At 36.0% G+C, this 21649-nt stretch overlaps 1 protein-coding gene across 1 annotated transcript in view; it reads right to left on the bottom strand.

The window, feature by feature from the left end:
• Window positions 1–21649, bottom strand: part of LOC150098909 (uncharacterized) — a 141894-nt gene that overhangs the window by 24171 nt on the left and 96074 nt on the right. Inside the window, exon 3 of the mRNA XM_090405774.1 lies at window positions 5627–5950. Within this exon, the coding sequence (XP_090261900.1) occupies window positions 5627–5950 (324 nt within the window). The remainder of the gene's footprint in view (window positions 1–5626; window positions 5951–21649) is intronic.

Below are 21649 nucleotides of genomic sequence, written 5' to 3' on the forward strand. Positions count from 1 at the left end.
AGATGTGGAAAGAATATCGTGTTCATAACTCCTCTCACTCTTATTCTCACAATATTCTTTCCACATCTTCTATAAAGCTCAGGTCAAAAAAGTAAAGAGTATGTGCTGAAAGCTAAATTGGAGTATGAAAAAATATTGGCTATGCAAGCTAAAGGAAATCCAAAAGAATTTTATCATTATGCCACAAGCAAAAGAAAGAAAGAATGAATGTGGAAGAATAACTTTACTGAATGCAGATGGTACTGTAGTGTCAAAAGCTAATGGGATTGTTCAATTAATGAGTGCTCACATTGCTAAGATATATCAACCAGGTGTATATAACATAGTGCACAGTGCTACTGTTGCATTGGATGAAGAGTTAAGAGGTGCATGAAAATGAAGTTGAAGAGCTCTTGCATAACCTGGAGATGGAATATCAACATGTCTGCTAAAGGAATGCTTAACCAAATTGACTAGGCCTTTCACATGTTTGTATAGCTTGAGTCTCAGCTCAGGAATGATACCACAGGAATGGAAGGAATGTATGATAGTTCCATTGTACAAGAGTGGTGTAAAAACGTGTTTCTAGCTACTGACCAATCAGTATCTCTGTTGTGCTAGTGAAGATTTTAGAAAAGTTGGTAAGAACTTACATACAGAAATGGGTAGACAAACAAGCTATATTCTGCAAGGAGTAGCATGGGTTTACTAAAGTCATGCATTAGTAATTTGTTCATATTTTACAGCTGAGTTGGATAAGGGGAATGGATACACTATGATAATGTTGGATTTTGCCAAGGCATTTGATAGGATACTGCACGAAAGGTTGTTGCATAAACTGGAGACTATGGGATTGGAATATAAACTCTTGACTATACATTAATGACATTAGGGAAGGTCTAACAGGAGATGTGCAACTGTTTGCTGATGATGCAAAGACAGGCAGGGCAATTAGGAATGCTACTGCTATCCAGCACTTACAAAATGATAGTAAGAGCAAATTTCGGCAAACAAAAATGGCTGTCAGTTTAATGTTAGTAAGTGTAAAGTTATGCACTTTAGCATGATGAGATGTCTGGCAGCATATTATATTAGTGGGGGTTGTGCTACAACAAACTGATGAGGCTAGGGATCTTGGCATAATGGTAGATAGGAATTGGATAAGGAAGTCATTTTGCCTCTTTATAAGGCCTCGATAAGATCGCACCTGGATTTTTGTGTGCAGATTTGGCCTCCTTGGTTCCAAGGAGATAAAGAAGTTGTGGAAAGGGTGGAAAGAAGAGTTACAAAGATTATATCCAGATTATGATATTTAAATTATGAGGACAGATTGCGAGTATGTGGATTACAGACTCTGGTTAACAGGAGAAAAAAGGGTGATATGATATGATAGAGGTCTATAAACTTTTGAATGGGTATTATAGGATAGTGTCGGATGAAATGTTTCATTATATGGAAGGTGGGGAGAAAACACAAGGGCATCCATGAAAGTTAAGGTTGTTCACAGTCAAGAAAGAGGTAAGAGCTACGTTTTTCTCTCACAAAGCAGTGAGTGAGTGGAAAAGTTTTCCTTTAGGGATAGTGAATGCATCTAGTATGAATGAATAAAGAGAAGGTATGACAGCCAGTTTGGGTGATTTATAGACTCTTTCGATGAGTCCTTGACTTTCTGGATGTCTCTGATAATAATAAATAAAACATCTTTGGGGAACTGGTATAATTTTTTGTTGTTAATGTAAGTAAATAAAAAGTGCAAGAAAGTAAAAGTTATGGTGGATCTATACTGCAACAGAATGACACAGATGAGCTGAGATGAACAACTATGACTGCAAATGGATTTGTGCATAGGTTGTGCAGGAGAAATGGTGTGGACTCAGTGGATGTGTGGAGTGAGTTTGATGGAAGGAAAGACTTATATAAGAAAAAGATAGTTTGCATTTCAATGGATTTAGAATTAGATGTTTTTGATAAAGTATTGGTCAGTGAGAGTTCAGAAGTGCAAAGTCAGATAAACTAGAATGTTTGGAGGGGAAGATGCAGGCAAGTGCAGATCCAGATAACTTAGGGGTGAGCATGTGGGAGAGTAATCACCAAATGATGAATATATAAGTTGTGGGATGAAAAAGAGGGTGTATTGCAGTTTATGTCTACTAATGACATAAGTATTCAGAATAAGGGAGCAGTTTTTGACTTTGGCTAGCTCAACTTGGCCAAACGTTGTAGGCATTAGTGTGATTTGGCTGAGGAAAATACAACAACAGAATGCAAGGGAGATAGCATTTACAGCAAGCATATAGCATTACCTGAAGTGGCAGTATATAGGGAACAGAGTGGGAGGAGGTATTTGCCAATGATAGTAGAAGAATTAAAGACAAAAAGAGTAGAAATGCATTAAGACAGGGATTCAGAGGACAGAAGCAGCAAATTATAGATTTAATTTGAGAAGTTGTTAAAAGACAGAATTCAGGACTGGGTGAACATGAATATGATACTTAATAATATGATAACGTGATACTGAAGGGTAGGTCTTGCTTTAGTGATTTTGCCTACTTTTTATAATAAAGTGACAATTGAATTGGAAAAAGGAAATAGCTACAAAGTGATACTACTGGACTTAGCAAAGACATCTGACAGGATTCTACATGGAACTTGGCTGCATATCGGAGCAAGCAGGGATGGATTTCAAGCTGATAATTTGAATTAGAAAGTGACAGATAAGAGCAATTTATGGGAGTTGAGCCCAGGAGAAGATAGGTAACTGGTGGTGGTATGCTACACAGCTCAGTACTTGGTTCTCTGCTGTTTAATTTTTACATGAATGGTACAAGAAATTATCTGAGGGGAAATATTCAGTTGTTTACTAATGATGTAAGTCTTGGAAGAGCAATAGTCAATGAAGATGATGTAGCAATAATATAGGATGACAAAACAGACTGACAGTAGGAAAAAGGCAAATAGCTGTCAGTTTAATTGGCCAAGTAAGGTGATGTACTTTGGGATGAAGAGATTATAAACTATTACTATACTGATGGAAAAAAACTGCAGGAAGCTGAGGCCAGTGACTTGGATGCGATTGTGGATGAGAAGTTTAGAAGTCATAATACAAATGTATCGAAATTAGCACATCAAATGTGGTTGTTGAAGAACAAAATGACAAGCAGAGATAGGAAGGTTATTATTCCCCTTCATAAAGCCTCATTAAGATCTTAAAAAGGGGAATGGACTACCACACACTGATCTGTCACCTGAATTCTGTGGGGATGAACTGGTGGAGAAGATTCAGAGACAAATGATATCTATGGAATGCTCCCCATGAAAATGTGCTGAAGATTTTTGTTTCAATAATGAAATACCGTGAGTTGGCTTATTTCAAATAATTATAACATCGGAGGAAAACTCACATAACATACTTTATTAGCGTAGAATTTTCGCCTAAGTATCATAGACATCATCAGTATGAGATCACAAAATGGCAATTGAACATCAATTCTAAAAGTGCCACCTTGTATTGATGATGCCTATGATACTTTGGTGAAAATTCTATTCTAATAAAGTATTTTATCCATGTTTTCCTCTGGAGTTATAATTATTTTAAATGTTGAAGATCTGTGGGCTTCAAAAACTAGCTTAAAAAAGATAGAAGTACAGTCTGGTTTCCACATTCACAGGGAATTACATATAAACACTTCCCATGAAACGTGAAATTCTGTGAAAATCCATACTCTCTCCCAAATAGCCTTAGATATTTTCTACATATGCCAAAACGCTTCAACCATTTACAATTAATAGAAAAATGTTTAAATGTGTTTGAAAAGTTTTAATTGTGTTTTATAATAATGAAAACATACTAAACCCATGTTTCAAAAATACCATATCAGAATTTTATTATATAGTTAAGAATACGGTATGTACCACGGTATTTACCACAGGATTTGGTACTTGCCAGTGTCAAGAGTCTCAGAGACTGGAGATGATGGCTATACAGGTGTGCTGATGCATTTTCTTCTAGGATACTACAGTCTAATCAGCAATGAAAACCTGTTCAGATTCATATCCTGTCTCCTTGATGAGCTTCTAGAGTTGCACAAAGTAGGCCTTGGCAGCCTCATGATTAGCTGAAGCAAACTCACCCATAATCTTCACATAAAGGAGCGAATAAGGCCACTTGAATTTCTAGAACCAGCATTTGCAAGCAATGAAAGTGGTTTCTGCAGTGCTTCTGGTACAGGGGATTTGCTGCATAAATATATTGTAAAGAACAAGAGCTTTGGCAGAAATCATACCAATATTCACAGGCAAGTTTTTCTCATGCTGGTCTTCAAATGGATTCTTTGCATTCTCCATATTTAGCATCATTCTAAATAAGTAACATGTAGACACAGTTGAAAATATTTAATTAAGATGGATTAATTACAAAATGCTGCCTTTCTGATCCCAGTTTCTTGTCTCCATATGTATCGCACTTTCAATAGCAAACATGGTTTAAACGTGCCCTCATATGGGCACGCATGAACCTTTCTAGAAATTTATCTAGAATCCGCACTTTCTCTTTTAAAGTCACCACTTTCTTGGCCCTTTTGGGCTTTTGTCCATTACCAGATGCACTTCTTTAGAATCCAAGAGTATTCATATAAGTACAGTAACATTTTAAGCACAAGTAACCTAACGCTCACTGCAAAACTGAAGATGCGTGTTTTCACGACTGTCAACACGAAAACACAAATCCATGGATACAGATCCCCCAAATATGGAGACCTGACTGTATATAAGTTATTAAAGGAGTTTTATAAGATTGATACTAAGGACTTTTTTTTAGTACAGGGCAGGAATGGAAAGAATAAGGATGTTTAAGAACTACCTTTTTGTTTGGAAAGCGGTTAATGGACTGCCAGAGATGATTGTAAGCTTCATCACAAAGGGTTTAAAGCAGGGGTCGGCAAAGTTGTCGATATCCATGCCTAGGGGTCGATGTGTCTAATCAAGGGGTAAATAAACACCTAAAATGATTTTGAGTAACACCTAGTAAACATTGAAATATTCCTCACACACATCCTTATTGATTTACATGGAATGGTTAATGAGAAGCAGAAAGGAGGTAAAAGGGTGAAGGAATTATTATTTTTAAATTGAGAAATTTATTAATGATAACATTTATTCGTTTATTTAACATGATGGGGGTCGATGAGGGATCAAGGATTCCATGAAGGGTCAATGGTCTAAAAAGTTTGCCGATCCCTGGTTTAAAGAGCAGTATGAGAGGATATTGTGTGAATAACGGTTAGTGTGTGAATAATATGTCTCTGGTGATGAGTCTTCTCCTTCATGGAGATGCCCATATAATAATAATTTTATTTTTCTAATTTATAGCTATTGATATGGAATAAAAAAGAACTAGAAATATTCCTTTTTTTCTTCCATATCAATAGCCTTTAGGTGAAAAAGAATATACTTGAATTAAAAAAAAAAGTATATGGGGAGGATATCAATGTTATGCATCACACAGCAAATTGGCAAAATGTTCACTAGGTTCAAATTTGAAAACTTCATCAATGAACATCTATAAAAAATAAAATAAATAAATCTTTAAAAATAAACCTATAATAATCTCAACAGGATTCTACCACTTATAAATATATATAATACTTACCCATTCTTCAGAACCAGTAAGTGCACTATCATTTTCCTTTGGCGTACTTTCTTCAACACTGTCAACTGTTTTGTCATTAACAGGTGATTCAGTCGAACAACTATTCCCTTCAGTATTTGCCAGGTCATTTTCTGTTTTTTCCTGAGTACTTTTATTATCATCAAACAGGGACTGCATCTTTGTATTTATTATTCCTCTCATCTGAGCTTGTAAAGTATCCTCTTGAGGTGTTTCCAAGAATGTTCTTATGTCTTGTGTTTTTTCATGTTTTTTCCCCTTTTTTTTGTTTACAGCTGGCTTTTCCACTGGTTGCACTTTGGATGGCTAAGAAAAAGAAAAAAAACTTTTTTTACTTTATTTTATTGAAAATATTTTAACAGATGAAGAATTACGTTATTTAGAAATGATTAAAGTTAAATTTTTTTATATATTTTTTTAAATTTATTTATTATTATTATTTATTTTTTGCTGGGTAGGAAACAAAATTATATCTGACAAGAAATTAAATTATATTCTTGTTTTCATCATCATTTTACCCCCAAGCATGAGCAAATGAAAGTTGGCATGTGAAACATCTTCATAATTAAGCTACAAAGTTAGATAGATTAAAGATAGCTGTAATAAAGGTTTTTTTTTTTTTTTTTTTTCCATTGAGAAGAAAAAGTAAATTACATCTGACAAGAAATTATATTCTTGTTTTCATTCTTACTCCATGTTGAAACTAGTTTTTGTCATAATCCTTTCCATAATGCATGGCATCATATATGCCTGAGAAGGGAGTATGCTGACATTACGGGATGTTTAGGTAACTTTATGTATACAAATAGCCTAGTCAAAGATCTGCATTCATTATCTGCATTATTATAACAGGATACAGAGGATTGAGTGCTAAAACTCTCTCAGCTTCTGGAGATAAACTGAATGATCAAGAGAACAAATCTCTGAAAAAACAGTTGCAAACAAAACTTCATAATTTTAACAGTGTGAAGCACAAATTTCTAAGCATAAAGAACAAAAATCTTTTTTACATTTGAAATGAAATGACTAAAAAATAAACAAACAACATGGACAGAACATAAAACAAATAAGGCTCTCAAAAATTAACTCAAATATAATGAAAAAAAAAAAAAAACTTTGAGAATATGAACATGTAATAAGGATGAACCCAAAAAAGTGAAAGCAAATCTAGTAGACCCCAAATCAAACAGATTAAAAATAACAATATAATAAAAAACAGACTACCTTCTCAATGGTATCTTCACCTTGTCACAGCATAAATTACCCTGAAAGCTACTGGTAAGAATTCACTAGCTGAACATGTCGAAGGAGAGGAGACATGCAAAAATAAGATATACTCAAGTTCTCCAGACTGAAAGTTGAGCAAGAGACTGACAACCTCTTCTTGTAAAAATATGGGTAAACACAAAAGTATTCAAAAAAAAAAAACGCAGGGCAGATTTAATGGAAACAGAATACCAAAACACATAAGCAATTAATACATTGTAAAGAAATTGAAATTTTTGGTTGGTAGTTTTGTGCATACAAAAGATTTAACTCATTAGTGACTGAAAAGGAATGGTTGCTGGGTAGTTTGAATTCAGCATCAATACAGCCTAGTGTTACTGTGTAATTATTAAGTAGTTTTTTAAATCAGGGAGATATCAGAAAAATATGCTGCAATATCACTACAACATAAAATTTAGTTTAACTAAGTGATTAAACTAAATTTAGTTTAATTAAGTGATGTGTTTCTGTAACAGCTGAAGATTGTAATCCTTGGGGAAAATGGTGTAGGGAAAAATGTTCCAGAGGACAGAAGATGAGAAACTGCTCCAGTAGATTTGAAGTATTGAATGGCAGTAAAACACCTACAGCTGCATGTTTTACCTTAGTGATGAGGATGCCCTTTGGTTGGAATAACCTGGGTTCAAATTCTGTCTAGGATGTAAAGAATATTTACAAGAGCTTTTCAACTTGAACATAAATCAGCTGGTCTCATGCAGAAGTAACAGGGCTTTTCCTGGAAAATGGGGCTTTTCATCCCACAAAACAGACAAACCCAGCCAGAACACATACAATTAATAAACAAACATTGGCCTAATAACCTTAGCTGTTTCTGCTTTAATTCCAAACAAAAAAACAGCAGAATGTATTTTTATATGCTTAGATGAAAATCAATTCGAGCAAAGCAGCTCCTGAGAAAATACTTTTAAATGCAAGAACAGAACATCCTTTTTCATTTAGTACTAGTCATGAGTGAAAATGGACAGCTTTTTTTTTTTTTAGAGGCAAGACTATAAATGTAATGTGATGCAGAAACAAAGGCTAGAACTATAAATCAGCTTGAGAAGAGAAATTTGATCTCAGTTGCAGATTCAGATAATGTCAAAAAAGTAAAGAGGAGATTAAGTGAGATCATTCTTTTGAGAAATATAACAGGACTAGGTTTTGGTAGTATTAAAGTTCACTAAGGTGTTCTCACCCCCAGAAATCAATATTTAAGTAATTGGTTATAGATGATCATGAAACAGGTAAATATATGGAAACATGGGATATTCCAGCATTGGCAAAAAAAAAAAAAAAAAAAAACTGAGTAACTAGTGAGGAAACTATAACAATGCAAAGAGTTGAAGGCAGACCATAAGATGGCAGCTTGATAAGTAAGCCTCTATACTATATCAATCAGTCAAGAAAATATTTAGAGTAAACCACATGAATTGCCCTAAACCTTTCCTTAGCTGCATCCAACATCAAGTAATACCAGCTAAGAGATCTACTGTGGATTAAGAAGTGGTGAAGTCCATACTGGTGGTTGCTAATCAACTTGGCTCTCAAAGATAGTGAGGAAATTAACTCAAATGGCCTTTCCAGAGATGAGAGTGAACAAAGGATGGCTGATGTTGCTTTATTTTTGAATACAGGCCTGCTTCCATGGTAGAGGAAATAGAGAAGGAGGAGGAGGTGTATTATTAATGATAACTGAAGAACTTCAACCAAGAAAAATAGAAGTTAAGGAAGACTCGAGATCCATTTGAGTCTGTCTGCTGTGAGATAGAGGTAACAGGACAATATATGGATGGCCTGCATTTGAATGGACTTGGTGTGCGAAGACTGGAAAAAGTGTTGCTGAATGAAGTGAAAATGGATGTGCAGAACCAGGGAAACTAGAACTACCAAGGATGGGGGGGAGTGGATATGCAGACATCAGTGAGACAGTTGAGTGTAAAAATGTATATAATGTACCTGAGCCAGCACTAAGGACAAAAAATGGGAATGGGACATTTAGAATAACGCATCAAGATAGGGGTGGAACAAAGGGATCACTGCATTTCATGTATACTAATGCCAGGAGTATTAGGAACAAGAAGGAAGAATTTTTGGCCTTGATTGGCTCTTCCTGGCCACAGGTTATTGGCATTAGTGAAACATGGCTGACGAAAGATGATATAGTTAGTGGGATAGAATGTGTAGGTTATAGTGTGTTTAGGAGGGACAGACAGAATAAAATGGGGGGAGGGGTGTTATTGATGATAGCTGATGAACTGCAACCAAGGAGAATTGAAGTTGTATTGCAGGATAGTGAAAGGAGCTCATTTGAGGCTATTTGGTGTGAGATTGAGACTGGCAGAATAAAATATACAGTTGGGTGCTGCTATAGACCAGGTGATGGAATAGATGGTGGAGATAGTATGCATAAACAAATTGATGAAATGAGTGGAAGGAGGGTAATTATTATGGGGGATTTTAAATATGATAACATTGATTGGAAGGAGGAGAGGACACATGTGAGGAAGGAAATGGATTTTATTCAATTATTAAGGGATAACTATCTGAGACAGCATGTAATTGAAAATACTAGGGGTGTGAGAGTGCTTGACCTGGTAATAGCATCTCACAATTTGACTGTAATGAATATGACCATGTTGCCACCTATTGGTGAGAGTGATCATAAGGTCTTGACCTGGGAGGTGGCTAAAGGTGTGGAATTTTTGATTAAGACAGGGTATATGTGGAATTACCGTGCTGGCAAGTATGACAAGCTTAGGAGATTGCTTGGATCAGTGCCATGGCATGTACAACTGCAAGGGCTGGACGTCGATAGAGCATGGGAAGTGGTCAAGGAGCATTTACAGGAGGTTATGGCTGATTGTATACCTAGGGTCCGAATAGTAAAACAAGTAGGGGTTAAATGGATGAATAACACCATTAAGCTTGAGCTGCAAAAAAAGAAACAACTGTGGAGAGAATTTAAAGAAAGGGGTGACCTGCAGACACATGAACGGTATAAAGTGCAGGCCAGAAGGGTAACGAATGTGGTAAAAACAGCAAAAGCTGATTATGAAAGGAAACTAGCTATGCAAGCAAAAGAGAATCCCAAACAGTTCTTTCAATATGCTGCAAGCAAGAAAAAAAACTGTACACGGCAAAATGATTTTAAGGAATGATGATGGTAAGGAGGTCACTGAACCAATCGATATAGTGGAGTTACTGAGCACGCACTTTGCAAAAGTATATCATCCAGGTGGAGACATTGAAAAAATGAAGGAGCCATTAGTTTATACGGGAATTGTGATGAATGAAGTGGAGGTGAATAGTCTATTACAGAACCTTAATGTGAATACATCTGTGGGATTGGATGGTATACCGGCACGGGTCTTGCGTGAAGCAGCTAAGGAATTATCAGTGCCCTTGACCATGTTGTTTAATCTGAGTCTCGGGTCTGGTTTAGTCCCGAAGGCATGGAAAGAGGGGAAAATAGTTTCACTGCATAAAGGAGGATCCAAGACTATGGTTGCAAATTACCGACCGATCAGCATATCAGGAGTTGTTGTCAAGGTCTTGGAGAAAGCAGTCAAGAGAAAAATACAGGAATGGATTGATGAAAATGAGATACTGTACAGGGGACAGCATGGCTTTGTAAAGGGTAGATCATGCCTGAGTAACTTGCTCAAGTTTTATAACAAGGTGATGGCTGAACTGGATAAGGGAAATGGGTTTACAGTGATACTGCTGGACCTGGCAAAGGCGTTTGACAGGATACCACATGGAATTCTAATCCGTAAACTACAACATATGGGAATGGATATAGGGTTGGTGAGATGGATAGGTGGGTGGTTGATGGAGAGATATCAAAGAGTGGTTTATTCAGGAGTGGAGTCCAAAAGACGGCCTGTGACTAGTGGGGTGCCGCAGGGTTCTGTTCGTGGACCACTGCTGTTTAATCTGTTCATTAACGATATAGGGAAGGATCTGAGTGGAACAGTTCATTTGTTCGCTGATGATGCAAAGTTGGGGAGGGCGATAGTGAATGCAGAAGATGTCAAAGTCTTGCAGGATGACTTAGATAGATTGGAGTTCTGGGCTAAGGAGAATGGATGTCAATTTAATGTGACAAAATGTAAGGTTATGCATTTTGGGGTGAAAAGATTAGCAGCAGTATACCACATGGGTGGAACTGTACTCCAAGAGATGGATGAGGCCAGGGACTTGGGAGTGTTGGTGGATAGAGAGATGAAGTTTAGGGGGCACATTGCAAAAGTAGCTAAATCAGCTCATCAACTCACTTGGTTGTTGAAAAATACCTTAACGAGCAGAGACAAGCAAGTTATTGTACCTCTGTACCGAGCCGTGATAAGATCTCATCTTGACTACTGTGTCCAGATTTGGTCACCTCGGTTCCTTCTTGATGTGGAGGAGGTGGAGAGGATCCAGAGGCGAGTGACTAAGATGATAGCAGGTCTATGGAATGAACCATATGAGAACAGGTTGAAGATTTGTGGGTTGCAGAAACTGGTTGATAGGCAGAAAAGGGGAGATATGATTGAGACATTCAAATTGCTAAAAGGATTCTATAAGATTAATTCAGAGGATATTTTTGAGATCAGGACTGGTGGTGGAAGAACTAGGGGACACCTACGGAAGCTGGGCAAGAGTGTGGTTAGCAGTGGTGTTAGAGCTGAGTTCTTTACTTTTAGAGTGGTAAATGAGTGGAATAAGCTGCCAGAGTCTGTTGTGGGTGCTATGACAGTGAGCGAGTTCAAGGCAAGGTATGACAGATACTGTGAGAATGTCGTATAGTTGTGTGGACATGATGTTTAGGGCCTCCCTCGACGAGTCTAAGGACTCCCTGGAGTAGCCCGAAAATAATAATAATAATATATTTTTGGTTGCTGCTATAGATCTAAGGGTTCAGAAGAAGATGTGGATGACATGCAGATTAGCACAATGAATGTACACCAAGCAATTACCATGGGAGACTTCAACCATGGTGATATAGATTGAAAGGAGGAAAGGGTACATGCCAAAATGGAAATAGAATTTATACAATTACTAAGGAATAATTACCTGAAACAGCACATGATGGAAAGAACCACGAGTTTGACTGCATTGGATCTGGTAATAGCATCAAAATATCTATCTATAATTACAGTAGCAACTCTACCTCCAATCAAGGAAAGTGACCATGCTGTCATCCTGGGAGGTTGCTCAACATGTAAAAATTTCAGTCAAAAAAGGGTTTATACAGAACTATATGGAATGAATGCCATTAGTGCATGAGAAGTGGTCAAGGATTGTTGGAGCAAGGCAGTACCAGAGTACATACCCAGGGGCAGGAGGATAAACCAAGTAGGGATTAAGAAGTGGATGACTAGCAACATAAAGCAGGAGCTACAAAAAAAAAAAGAAGGCATTGAGACGTCAGAGTCAAAAATAATCTTGAATCCAATTCACATCATTGATTACTCAAACCACCAATGCAAAAACTGTATGGGATAAATTCCAGAAAATGAAAGGTAGATGTTTATAGAGCCCTGCACATTGCTTCCTATTCTCCTGAGTTTTTAACATTGAAAGAGCTACAAGAGAAACAGCAGCTAAACTTTTCTACCAAGATACTAGAGCCGTACAATCAGTCTTTTGTTAAAGAGAAACTAAATAGAGTTCTATTCTGTCATGCCAGTGCAGTAAGTCATGATTTACCCATTATGGCATGATAAAACATCTTCCATAGATTTTCTTCTCTTACTATACAACAGAATACTTACAGAGGAAGAATTTCCAGATTCTTGTTATAACACAATTGTCATTGCCATCCCAAAACCTGGAAAGTATCCAACAGAAGCACACAATTATTGACCCAGTGGTCTGACCAGCTGTCTTGGTGTTAGAAAAAAATGGTAAATGTCAAGGCATTTCTGGTACTTAGAAAGCAACAAACTTCTTCCTAACACATAATGTGGCTTTTTAGATAATGATCAAGAATAGACCATTTAGTTTCAGTCTTCTTTGACATGAAAAAAACTGGTGACACAGCCTGGAGATATGGCAAATTAGAAGACCTCTTTAAACTTGGTCTGAGGGGACACCATCCTGTTTTTATTAAAAGCTTTCTCTTCAATCCACTCTTCCAAGTCTGAGTGGGAAGCACATTATCTCAGCCATATCATCAAGAAGAGGATTCCTCAAGGATCTGTCTTAAGTATTACCCTCTTTGTTATTCAAGTGTACTCAATAAAAGAACAGCTTCCTCCTACAGCAGAAAATGCTCTTGATGTCAATGACTTCACAATTTACTGTCGCTCCTACAAATCAGGTAATTGAAGGACAACTTGAACAAGCGATTAATCACATTTCTTCATGGGCTCTTAGTAATGGGTTAAGGTTTCAGCAGGAAAAAACTGTGTATACTTCTGCCAAAAGAATATCCTGCATCCCAATCATGACTTAGGAATTGGACAAAGTATTATTCCAGTTGATATTGATTCGGACCACAGCTTAGTGATTGCGAATATAAGACTAAAACTGAAACAGACGTACAAGGGAAAGTTCCAAAAACCTAGACATCTCAAAACTAAATGAAGACAGGCTAAGAACAGCATATCAGAACATATTGGAAACTTAGCTTAAGACCTCAAGTGAAAAACAAAATATACATACAAGAGCAGCCCAACTGACTACAGTGCTAAAAAAAGCAATAGAGGAAGTAATTCCTGAAAGAGAAAAGATCAACAAGAAATGGATAACTCAGGAAACCCTAAATGGACAACTCAGGAAACCCGAAAAGAGAACTGAAACTTAAAAGAGATAATTCAGAGGCAGCAGATGAGTTATACTGTCAAAAATGCAATGAAGTATGGAAAGCAGCAACATCTGATAAAGTTAAATGGTTGGAGGACCAGTGCGAAGACACTGAACAGTACTATGGAGAATACAAAACTAGAGAGGTCTACAAACTTATAAGAAATGTCAATAGGAAGTGACAAACAAGATCAGCAGCAGTCAAAGATGAAGATGCTATGTTCTCCCCAGGACCTTTTGAATGGACAAATCACCCGGCTGGTTTTACTGACTGCCTGGCTAATTAATGTTGTGAATTGACATGGCTAAATAATGGGCAAGAATGGAAAAATAATTTAAGACATATTTAAATTAATAGTGATGAGAAATCAAACCGGAGAGTCTCGATACTCGTGAGACTAGCTCAATTTCTTGCATTGCAAGCCAATCTCGAGAGCTTTGGATATTCACTTTGATACACACCAATCGGTACGCAGAAGAAGACAAAAATCGGGATCTTGAATACAACACTATTGGTTGCAAAGAAGATCTTTTGCAAAAGAGACATAACTTTGATGTTTGAAAAAAATAAATTATGAAAATTGAGCAAATTCGAATAGAAGGCAAAAATCAATGTTAAAAATCTACATTTATTTTTCTTAATAATGGTTTTTGTCCAAAGACCGTGAGTCAAGTATTTAATATTTTATTTTGTAAAAGAAAATAGGCCTGTGCATCAAATATAGTTGTGATCTCGTGGAATTCTCGAAACTCTCGAGGACTACGAAGTCAGTCTCAAGTGATACCAATTCCCATTCCTAGTAATTAATACTTATAAATAGTAAAATTTCGACATAATGCGCATTATGTATCTCGGATATTCTGTCAGTGCACAATTCAGTGATTTGTTCTGATTAATTTAATAACAATGATATTTTGTATTTATTAAATTACCTCATAATGAGTAAAAAGTTAAGTCAGAAAACCACACTCTTAAGTTATTTTAAGAAAGATGAAACCGGTAAGCATAGTAGTGAAGACACCTGTTAAACTGTGAATGAAATTATTTTGTATGTTTTTATTCTTAATTCACATTTAACATAATCTACCATATCCTAAGCAAGACTTGTTATATATTATTTGTTAGTCTTTTGCTTAAGATTTGAATTTTATCAGTTATTATTTAATTATATGATTTTAAGATATGTCATGATAATGGAAGGACTTTGTAGAAAATACCATTTATTTTATTGCTATATTCCTTCAATAATATTATAAGATATTTTATGTATGTAACTTTTATGTGCCTTATGTGAACTGTAACATATGTTTTATTTATTATAATTGTAAATGAAAGTGAAGGAAAAATTAAGTAATTGTAATATTTTTTATTATATTTCATTACTGAGTGTAAAGGTATAATCTTATGTAATGCTTATGTTTACGTTTTGTTTTGATCGTTGCCATGGAGACAGAAATAAAATAGAACGTGCGAGCTTAGGTAATTGGAAGTAAGGAATTAATATGAGTTGGACGAGTAAACAAGTTTAGGCGGGAAGAAGGAATGTATATAAATGGAAGGTGAAAGTAAAGAAGGACACTCAAGGGCAGGAATACAGAGAAGCACTGAGTAGAGTATGGAGACGAGGAGAAAACTTATAGGCAGCTGAGAGTAAAGTCAGCAGTGGCAGTAATAGGAATTTTAGTGCCTTAATAGGATTAACAAAAGACTGGAAGGTTAATAGGCAATCCAGAATAATTCCTCTAAGTTCTAGAATTATTACTTATTCCTTTGTCGCTTTGAAGAAGGATTATGCAAATCTCAATTTGTTATGCAGTAGTAAACATGGAATAATTATTCTGTCTTATAGCAAGTCCGTCAAGATTTTAGCAGCGCGATAAATAATAATTCAGTTATCTCTGTGAAGACTTTTGAATAGTGTTGCTTCGAAGTAATAAGTGAATATAGTTTTGAAATGTGCTCACTTTGAATCTGATGTGCTAAGGATTAATCCCGGTAAGCACAGTCCAACTTTATTTTATTTCAGTGCAAAGATTTAAGTGATAACTCTGTCTCGCATATCCTAACATTTACTGTGGCGTTTTGCTGAGTTTAGCCAAATCAGAAGCTTAAAAGTAATTCCCCTTGAAGTAATAACTGCCGCCATTAATAATTCAATAAGTGCTTGCTGACTAAATGTTAAATTATAGAATGCAACTGAGTGATACTAGTAAATTTATTTACTAAGAAATTCTGAAGTTTTGAACTTTACGAACAATTTTTATTATTAGGAGAACTATGAATTTAGTATCTGAAGATATGATGTTTGATTCTATGTGAATGTTTTGACCTGAAGAACTAAGTTAATTGTATTACCTTATTTTCGGAGTTATAATTTTATGTACTTGTCGTATAACCTTGTATTAAATGTTTTGTTTTATTAATTTCAATACTGTGTGTGCCTGATTCTTTTTCATTGCACCGTTCATAAAAAGTTTGGAACTTGCGGGAGCCTTAAGTGTAAAATATTAAATTCGGCCTATATGATTAATAAGACTGCTAAATTAATTGAAGATTGATTCTACTAATTTACATAGGCTAATCTAAATATAGGGTGGCGCAGTATAAATATAAATTTCCCCATATTTTGAATAGTAATCAACCAGCAATTAATTGATTTTATTAAGAACAACTTTACAATAAGATGGCGGATTCAAAACCAGGAAGTACGTTCCAACACACCAAACCAACATCAGAATCGTCGATTTCTAGAGTCTCTTTGAAATGTAAAACGTGCATCTAAATACCACTTATCGGGTATTAACAGTGAGTGGTTTAAAAATTCCATTGGTTAGTGGTGAAAGATAATGGAATGATGTGTTCTACATGTATGAAATATGGAAAGAGACGACCCACAAACAAGAAAGTGACTTGGATAACTATGCCATGCACAAGACTTCGAAAAGAAAGCTTGGTTGACCATGAACAAAGCAAGTTACACACTGATTCTTGTTCAGATATAATTGAAAAATGCATATGAGAAGAAACTGGAACAGGGCAAATTGAAAAATTAATTTCAATTTTGAATAACTTGCAGAGAGAGATGCTTTTCTGGGAGCTTTAAGATCTATGTATTGGTTAGCGAGAAATGAATTACAACATACTACATTATATTTGAAAAACTTTGAACATCTTAACGTTGGTAAAAATGCATATTATACCTCAGAAAGAATAATGCAAGAGTTGATTAATATTTTAGCATCAGAAATTAGATCTGAAATACTGAAAAATATACATTCTGCAGATTATTTCAGTGTTTTATGTGATGAAACTAGACATCTCAGTTTTAAAACAGCTGATTGTGTACATTAAATATGTTTGTCAACTTAGAAAAGAGGTCGGGATTAGTTTTGTATCAACTTGCAATATCACTGATGGCAAAGCTGAGACTATAACTAACAAAGTAATTGAAACCCTTGACAGTCTAGGCTTAAAAACTTGTAATCTGGTGGGCCTAGGATCTGATGGAGTAGCTGTCATGATTGGAAAGCAAAAGGGAGTTGCAAAACTGCTCAAACAGATGGACTCATGGTAAACTGTCATTGTGTAAACCACTGACTGGCTCTTGCTATTGCCCAAGCAGCTGCTGAAGTATCTTATTTAGTCATGTTTAATGATATCTTAAGGCAATTGTTTTTCTTCTTCAAAATTCCTCCATCAGGATGGCTGGTTTAACCCAAATCCAAAATATACTGAACAGTCCTCAGATTAAACTTAAAATGGCTAGTGACCTAGATGGCTGTCTCATGATTCTGCAATACAGTCTCTAAGAGAATGCATGGTGAGTGTTATAGCTGCATTGGAAAGAGAGGCTACCGAACAAAATGATATCACAGCTGAAGGTTTAAGTAAATATATCAGAACATACAATTTCGTAGCTTCACATCATGGCAAAGGCAAGATGTTGACTTAACTGAAATAGAGCCAGTCTTAGAAGACAGAAAACTATCCATCATGGAATTGAAAGACACTCCTGGCAGTCATTTTCAAAATCTTCATCAGCATCTTCACATTGATTATTCAGATTATAATGTTATTATATTTAAGACTACAATATATAATAAATACATAGGCACAGTTATTAAAACACCTAGAAGCAAGATTTCCAGATATGCCAATCATTTCCTGCTTTTCAAGACGTTTCAATGCAGAAAGTCATGATCATTGTGAGGCTTCTGAGATTCTTTTTGATTATTATTCTAGAAATGGAAGTCCTGCAGTTTTAAACTATGAAAATACTAAAGTAGAATGGGCAGTTGCATCAAAAATGATTAATGGACAGTCATACAAAAATCTAGATCCAAGACAAATACTGCTGAAATTAGTAACAATATCTGAGCTCAAAGAGTCTTTTCCAAATTTAGCAAAACTAGCTGCTGTTGGACTGGCCATACGTGTGAGCACAGCTGAATGTGAAAGGGGTTTCTCTGCATTAAAAAGGATAAAAACCTGTACGAGGAATCGCATCATTCAGAACACTCTAAATAATCTGATGCTGATTTCACTGGAGGACCAGATCCAACACATTTTAATTATGAAAAAGCTGCTGACAACTGGGCTTCTAAGAAGGAGAGAAGAATTATGTATAGAATTTTAAGCTATGACCATTACAAGATTTTTCATTACTTAATGAGAAAATAAGAAAAATCCTAGTCTTGTTTGTTATAGTTACTATATAAAATATTATCCTTGTTTGAAGTAATTTCTAATAAAATTACTATTTTAATTTGTTATGAAAAAGAGTCTTTCTTAACTCATTCAAAATTTTTGTACGCCCGGCTAATGCTTCATTCCACCTGGCTGGTAAAAATTTCTGGGGAGGACACTGAAGATGGTAAAGTATTGATCGACAAGACTGAAATCATACAAAGATGGACAAGATATTGCAGCAAACTATATAAAAATCAACTAAATAATACTGCGACAGAAGTAATCAAAGAACTAAAAGCAATCTCTCCACCAGCAGAGATCTTTGAAAATGACATCTTGAAAGAGGAGGTGAATAATGCTATAAAACATCTCAAGAACAACAAGAGTCCTGGAGATGACAACATAATAGGCAAGTGCTAAAATATGGGGGGGGGGGGATCAGTTGTAAAAGAAATGCATAAGCTATATAATGAAATATGAAGATCAGGGTATGCCCCTGAAGAGTGGAAAAAATTGGTCTTGGTTGTTTGTTCTTCATAAAAAAGGCAGTGCTTTAGAATGCACCAATTACAGAACTATTGCATTAATGAGTCATCTTGGCAAAGTGCTGTTAAAATACTAACAGAACACCTGAAGGCACATCTTCCTGATAAGCAAGCCAGATTTTGAAAAGATCGAAGTGCAACAAATATTCGCATTAAGACAAATAGCAGAGAAAGCTCGAAGAAAGAACAAAAAAATATACTGCTGTTTCGTGGACTTCCAAAAAGCATTTGATATCTTTTTCTTGCCATTTCAATTCAGCATCTAAATTCTTAAAATATAACATAGGCTGTCTTGGAATCCTATGGTATGGACAATAAATTGATCCACTTGCTGAAAAATATAAACGGCCAAGCACAAGCAAAAATCAGGATAGCAGGTGCGACGGAGATTAGTTTGCCACTAGTCAAGGCACAAGACAAAGGGACCCATATCACCAATCATCTTCATCACACATCTGGAAAGAATACTAGATAAGATTAAAGAAGAAGGTGGAGCAATTTCAATAAATGGCATGAGAATATACTACCTCTGCTTTGCAGATGACATCATCCTGATTGAAGAAGGCACAGCAATGCTGGAACAGACAATGCAAACGCTATACACAAAAGGAAAAAGATATGGACTAAATGTCAACTTTGAAAAAACTAAACCAATGATATTTGGACAACAGGAGTTCCTGAACAGAGTTACCATAGATAGATTTCAACTGGAAAATGTGGAACACTTCACATATCTTAGATGCCACTTTGATGCATGATTTGGACCGCAAAAAAAAAAAAAAAAAAAAAAAAAAAAAAAAAAAAAAAAAAATTAGAATAGCCAGAGCAACAACTATTTTAAAAGCCATGGACAAAATATGGAAGAGCTAAGCTATAAAGATGTAAACTAAACTGCGCATTGTATAAATCTGTATCTTCAGCAGCATGCTCTATGGATGCGAGGCCTGATTACACCTGAGAGAATCTGAAAGGAGGATATTAGCATTTGAGAGCAAGTGCTATAGAAAGATCTTGAGAATAAGATGGATCCAGAAATGAGGAAATCTACAGATGAATACAACCAAAAGAAAACCTGATCCAGAAAATAATCAGAAGGGAACTAAGTCTCTTTGGCCATATATGTAGAATGAACGATGAGAGGAAAATAAAAATGTGGCTATTTGGGATGATTGCAATGGAAGAATCATATCAAGATGACATCAGACTCCTATGGGCATTGGACCCATGGTTGTTGGTGATGATGATGATGATGATTCCAGTAGCAACGGCCAAGTTCTCAGCTTTGACAGGAAGTTAACATTCTTTACACGTATTTGTCAACTTAGGGAATGTGTGTAAGAAATGTGGGGTGCTTAAGGGTCAAAGCTGTATAACTGAGAGGAGACCTCCACATAGCCTTTAAAGGAATGCGGAGAACCGACCAGGGCTTCTGACCTAATGTCCAATCCTCACCTTCTCGTGGTGCACCCTGTTGGGTATCTACTTTGATACTGAACGAACGAGGATGGGCTGGCAATTTGGGATTTAGCCGACCAAATTGTATTCTTATTGGTTAAACCAAAATAAAAAATGATGGTACAACATGACAAAATTTCATGCCGGCTGGGGCGTCGCCCGGTTAAACAAGGCCCCCGTTGTTTTTGCCAGGGAACCAGGGCGAACAGCGAAAAGTCAGCTACTAGAACAAATCTGAAAACAAACCCCAACTCAACATCACCAGAGTTAAAGATCGGTACTATCAACGTAAGAAGCCTGAATGGCAAAGAAATGGAGTTAGCTGAGGAATTAGATAAGTACCAGATCGACATAATAGGGGTGACTGAAACAAAAAAGACCAAAACTGGTGAGATCTTTCTGAGCAATAAATACAAAATGTTATATTCAGGCAATAACAATCAAGGAAAAGAAGGAGTAGCCATAGTATTCAACACAAAATACGAGGCTAATCTTCTTGAATGGCAGTCAGTCTCAAGTAGAGTAATGTGGGCAAATATCCGAATGGGGAACTGGACAATGAGACTTATTTGTGCCTATGGTCCCACAGAAGGCTCTACTAAGGTAGAAGTGGAGGAATTTTTTGAGGCTTTAGAAAAAGCAACTGACACAATGAAAAAGGAAAAGTTGGTCCTTGTTGGGGATCTAAATAGTAGAGTAGGAAATGATTGTGAGACATACAAAAATATTTTGGGAAAATTTGGAGAAAAGAGCAAAGCTAATAATAATGGCAAATATCTGTTGGATTTCTGCTCAGGACATGGACTGGTTATTACTAACACCATGTTCCAACATAAAAATGTGCACAAATTCACATGGAGAGAAGAGGCTAGGAATAAGAAAAGTCTCATTGACTATGTTATTGTTGATAGTGATGTTTTCTCCCTGGTGCAGGACACCAGAGTGTACAGAGGATTTGAAATTGGAAGTGATCACTATTTAGTCTTGAGCAGGATAAAATTGAATTTCATATTGAAAAGAATAACATGTAAGAAAGTTTTAAAGCGAATAAAAGTTGAGCAGCTCTCAGATGTAAACTGTAGACTAAAATACAGAAATATTATTGAAAAGAAAATGAAAGAGTTTGAGAACAGGAATCAAACCTTGGAGATTCAGTGGCAAACTCTGAAGGAAACATTGATTGATTCTGCCAGAGAGGCATGTGGTGAGGTTGTGTGCAAAGATAAAAAAATCAGAACTCCCTGGTGGACACAG

Source organism: Typopeltis vanoorti, chromosome 15, assembly GCF_054136105.1.
Source record: "Typopeltis vanoorti isolate ZY-2024b chromosome 15, IOZ_Tvanoo_1.0, whole genome shotgun sequence".
In the NCBI taxonomy this organism is placed as follows: domain Eukaryota; kingdom Metazoa; phylum Arthropoda; class Arachnida; order Uropygi; family Thelyphonidae; genus Typopeltis; species Typopeltis vanoorti.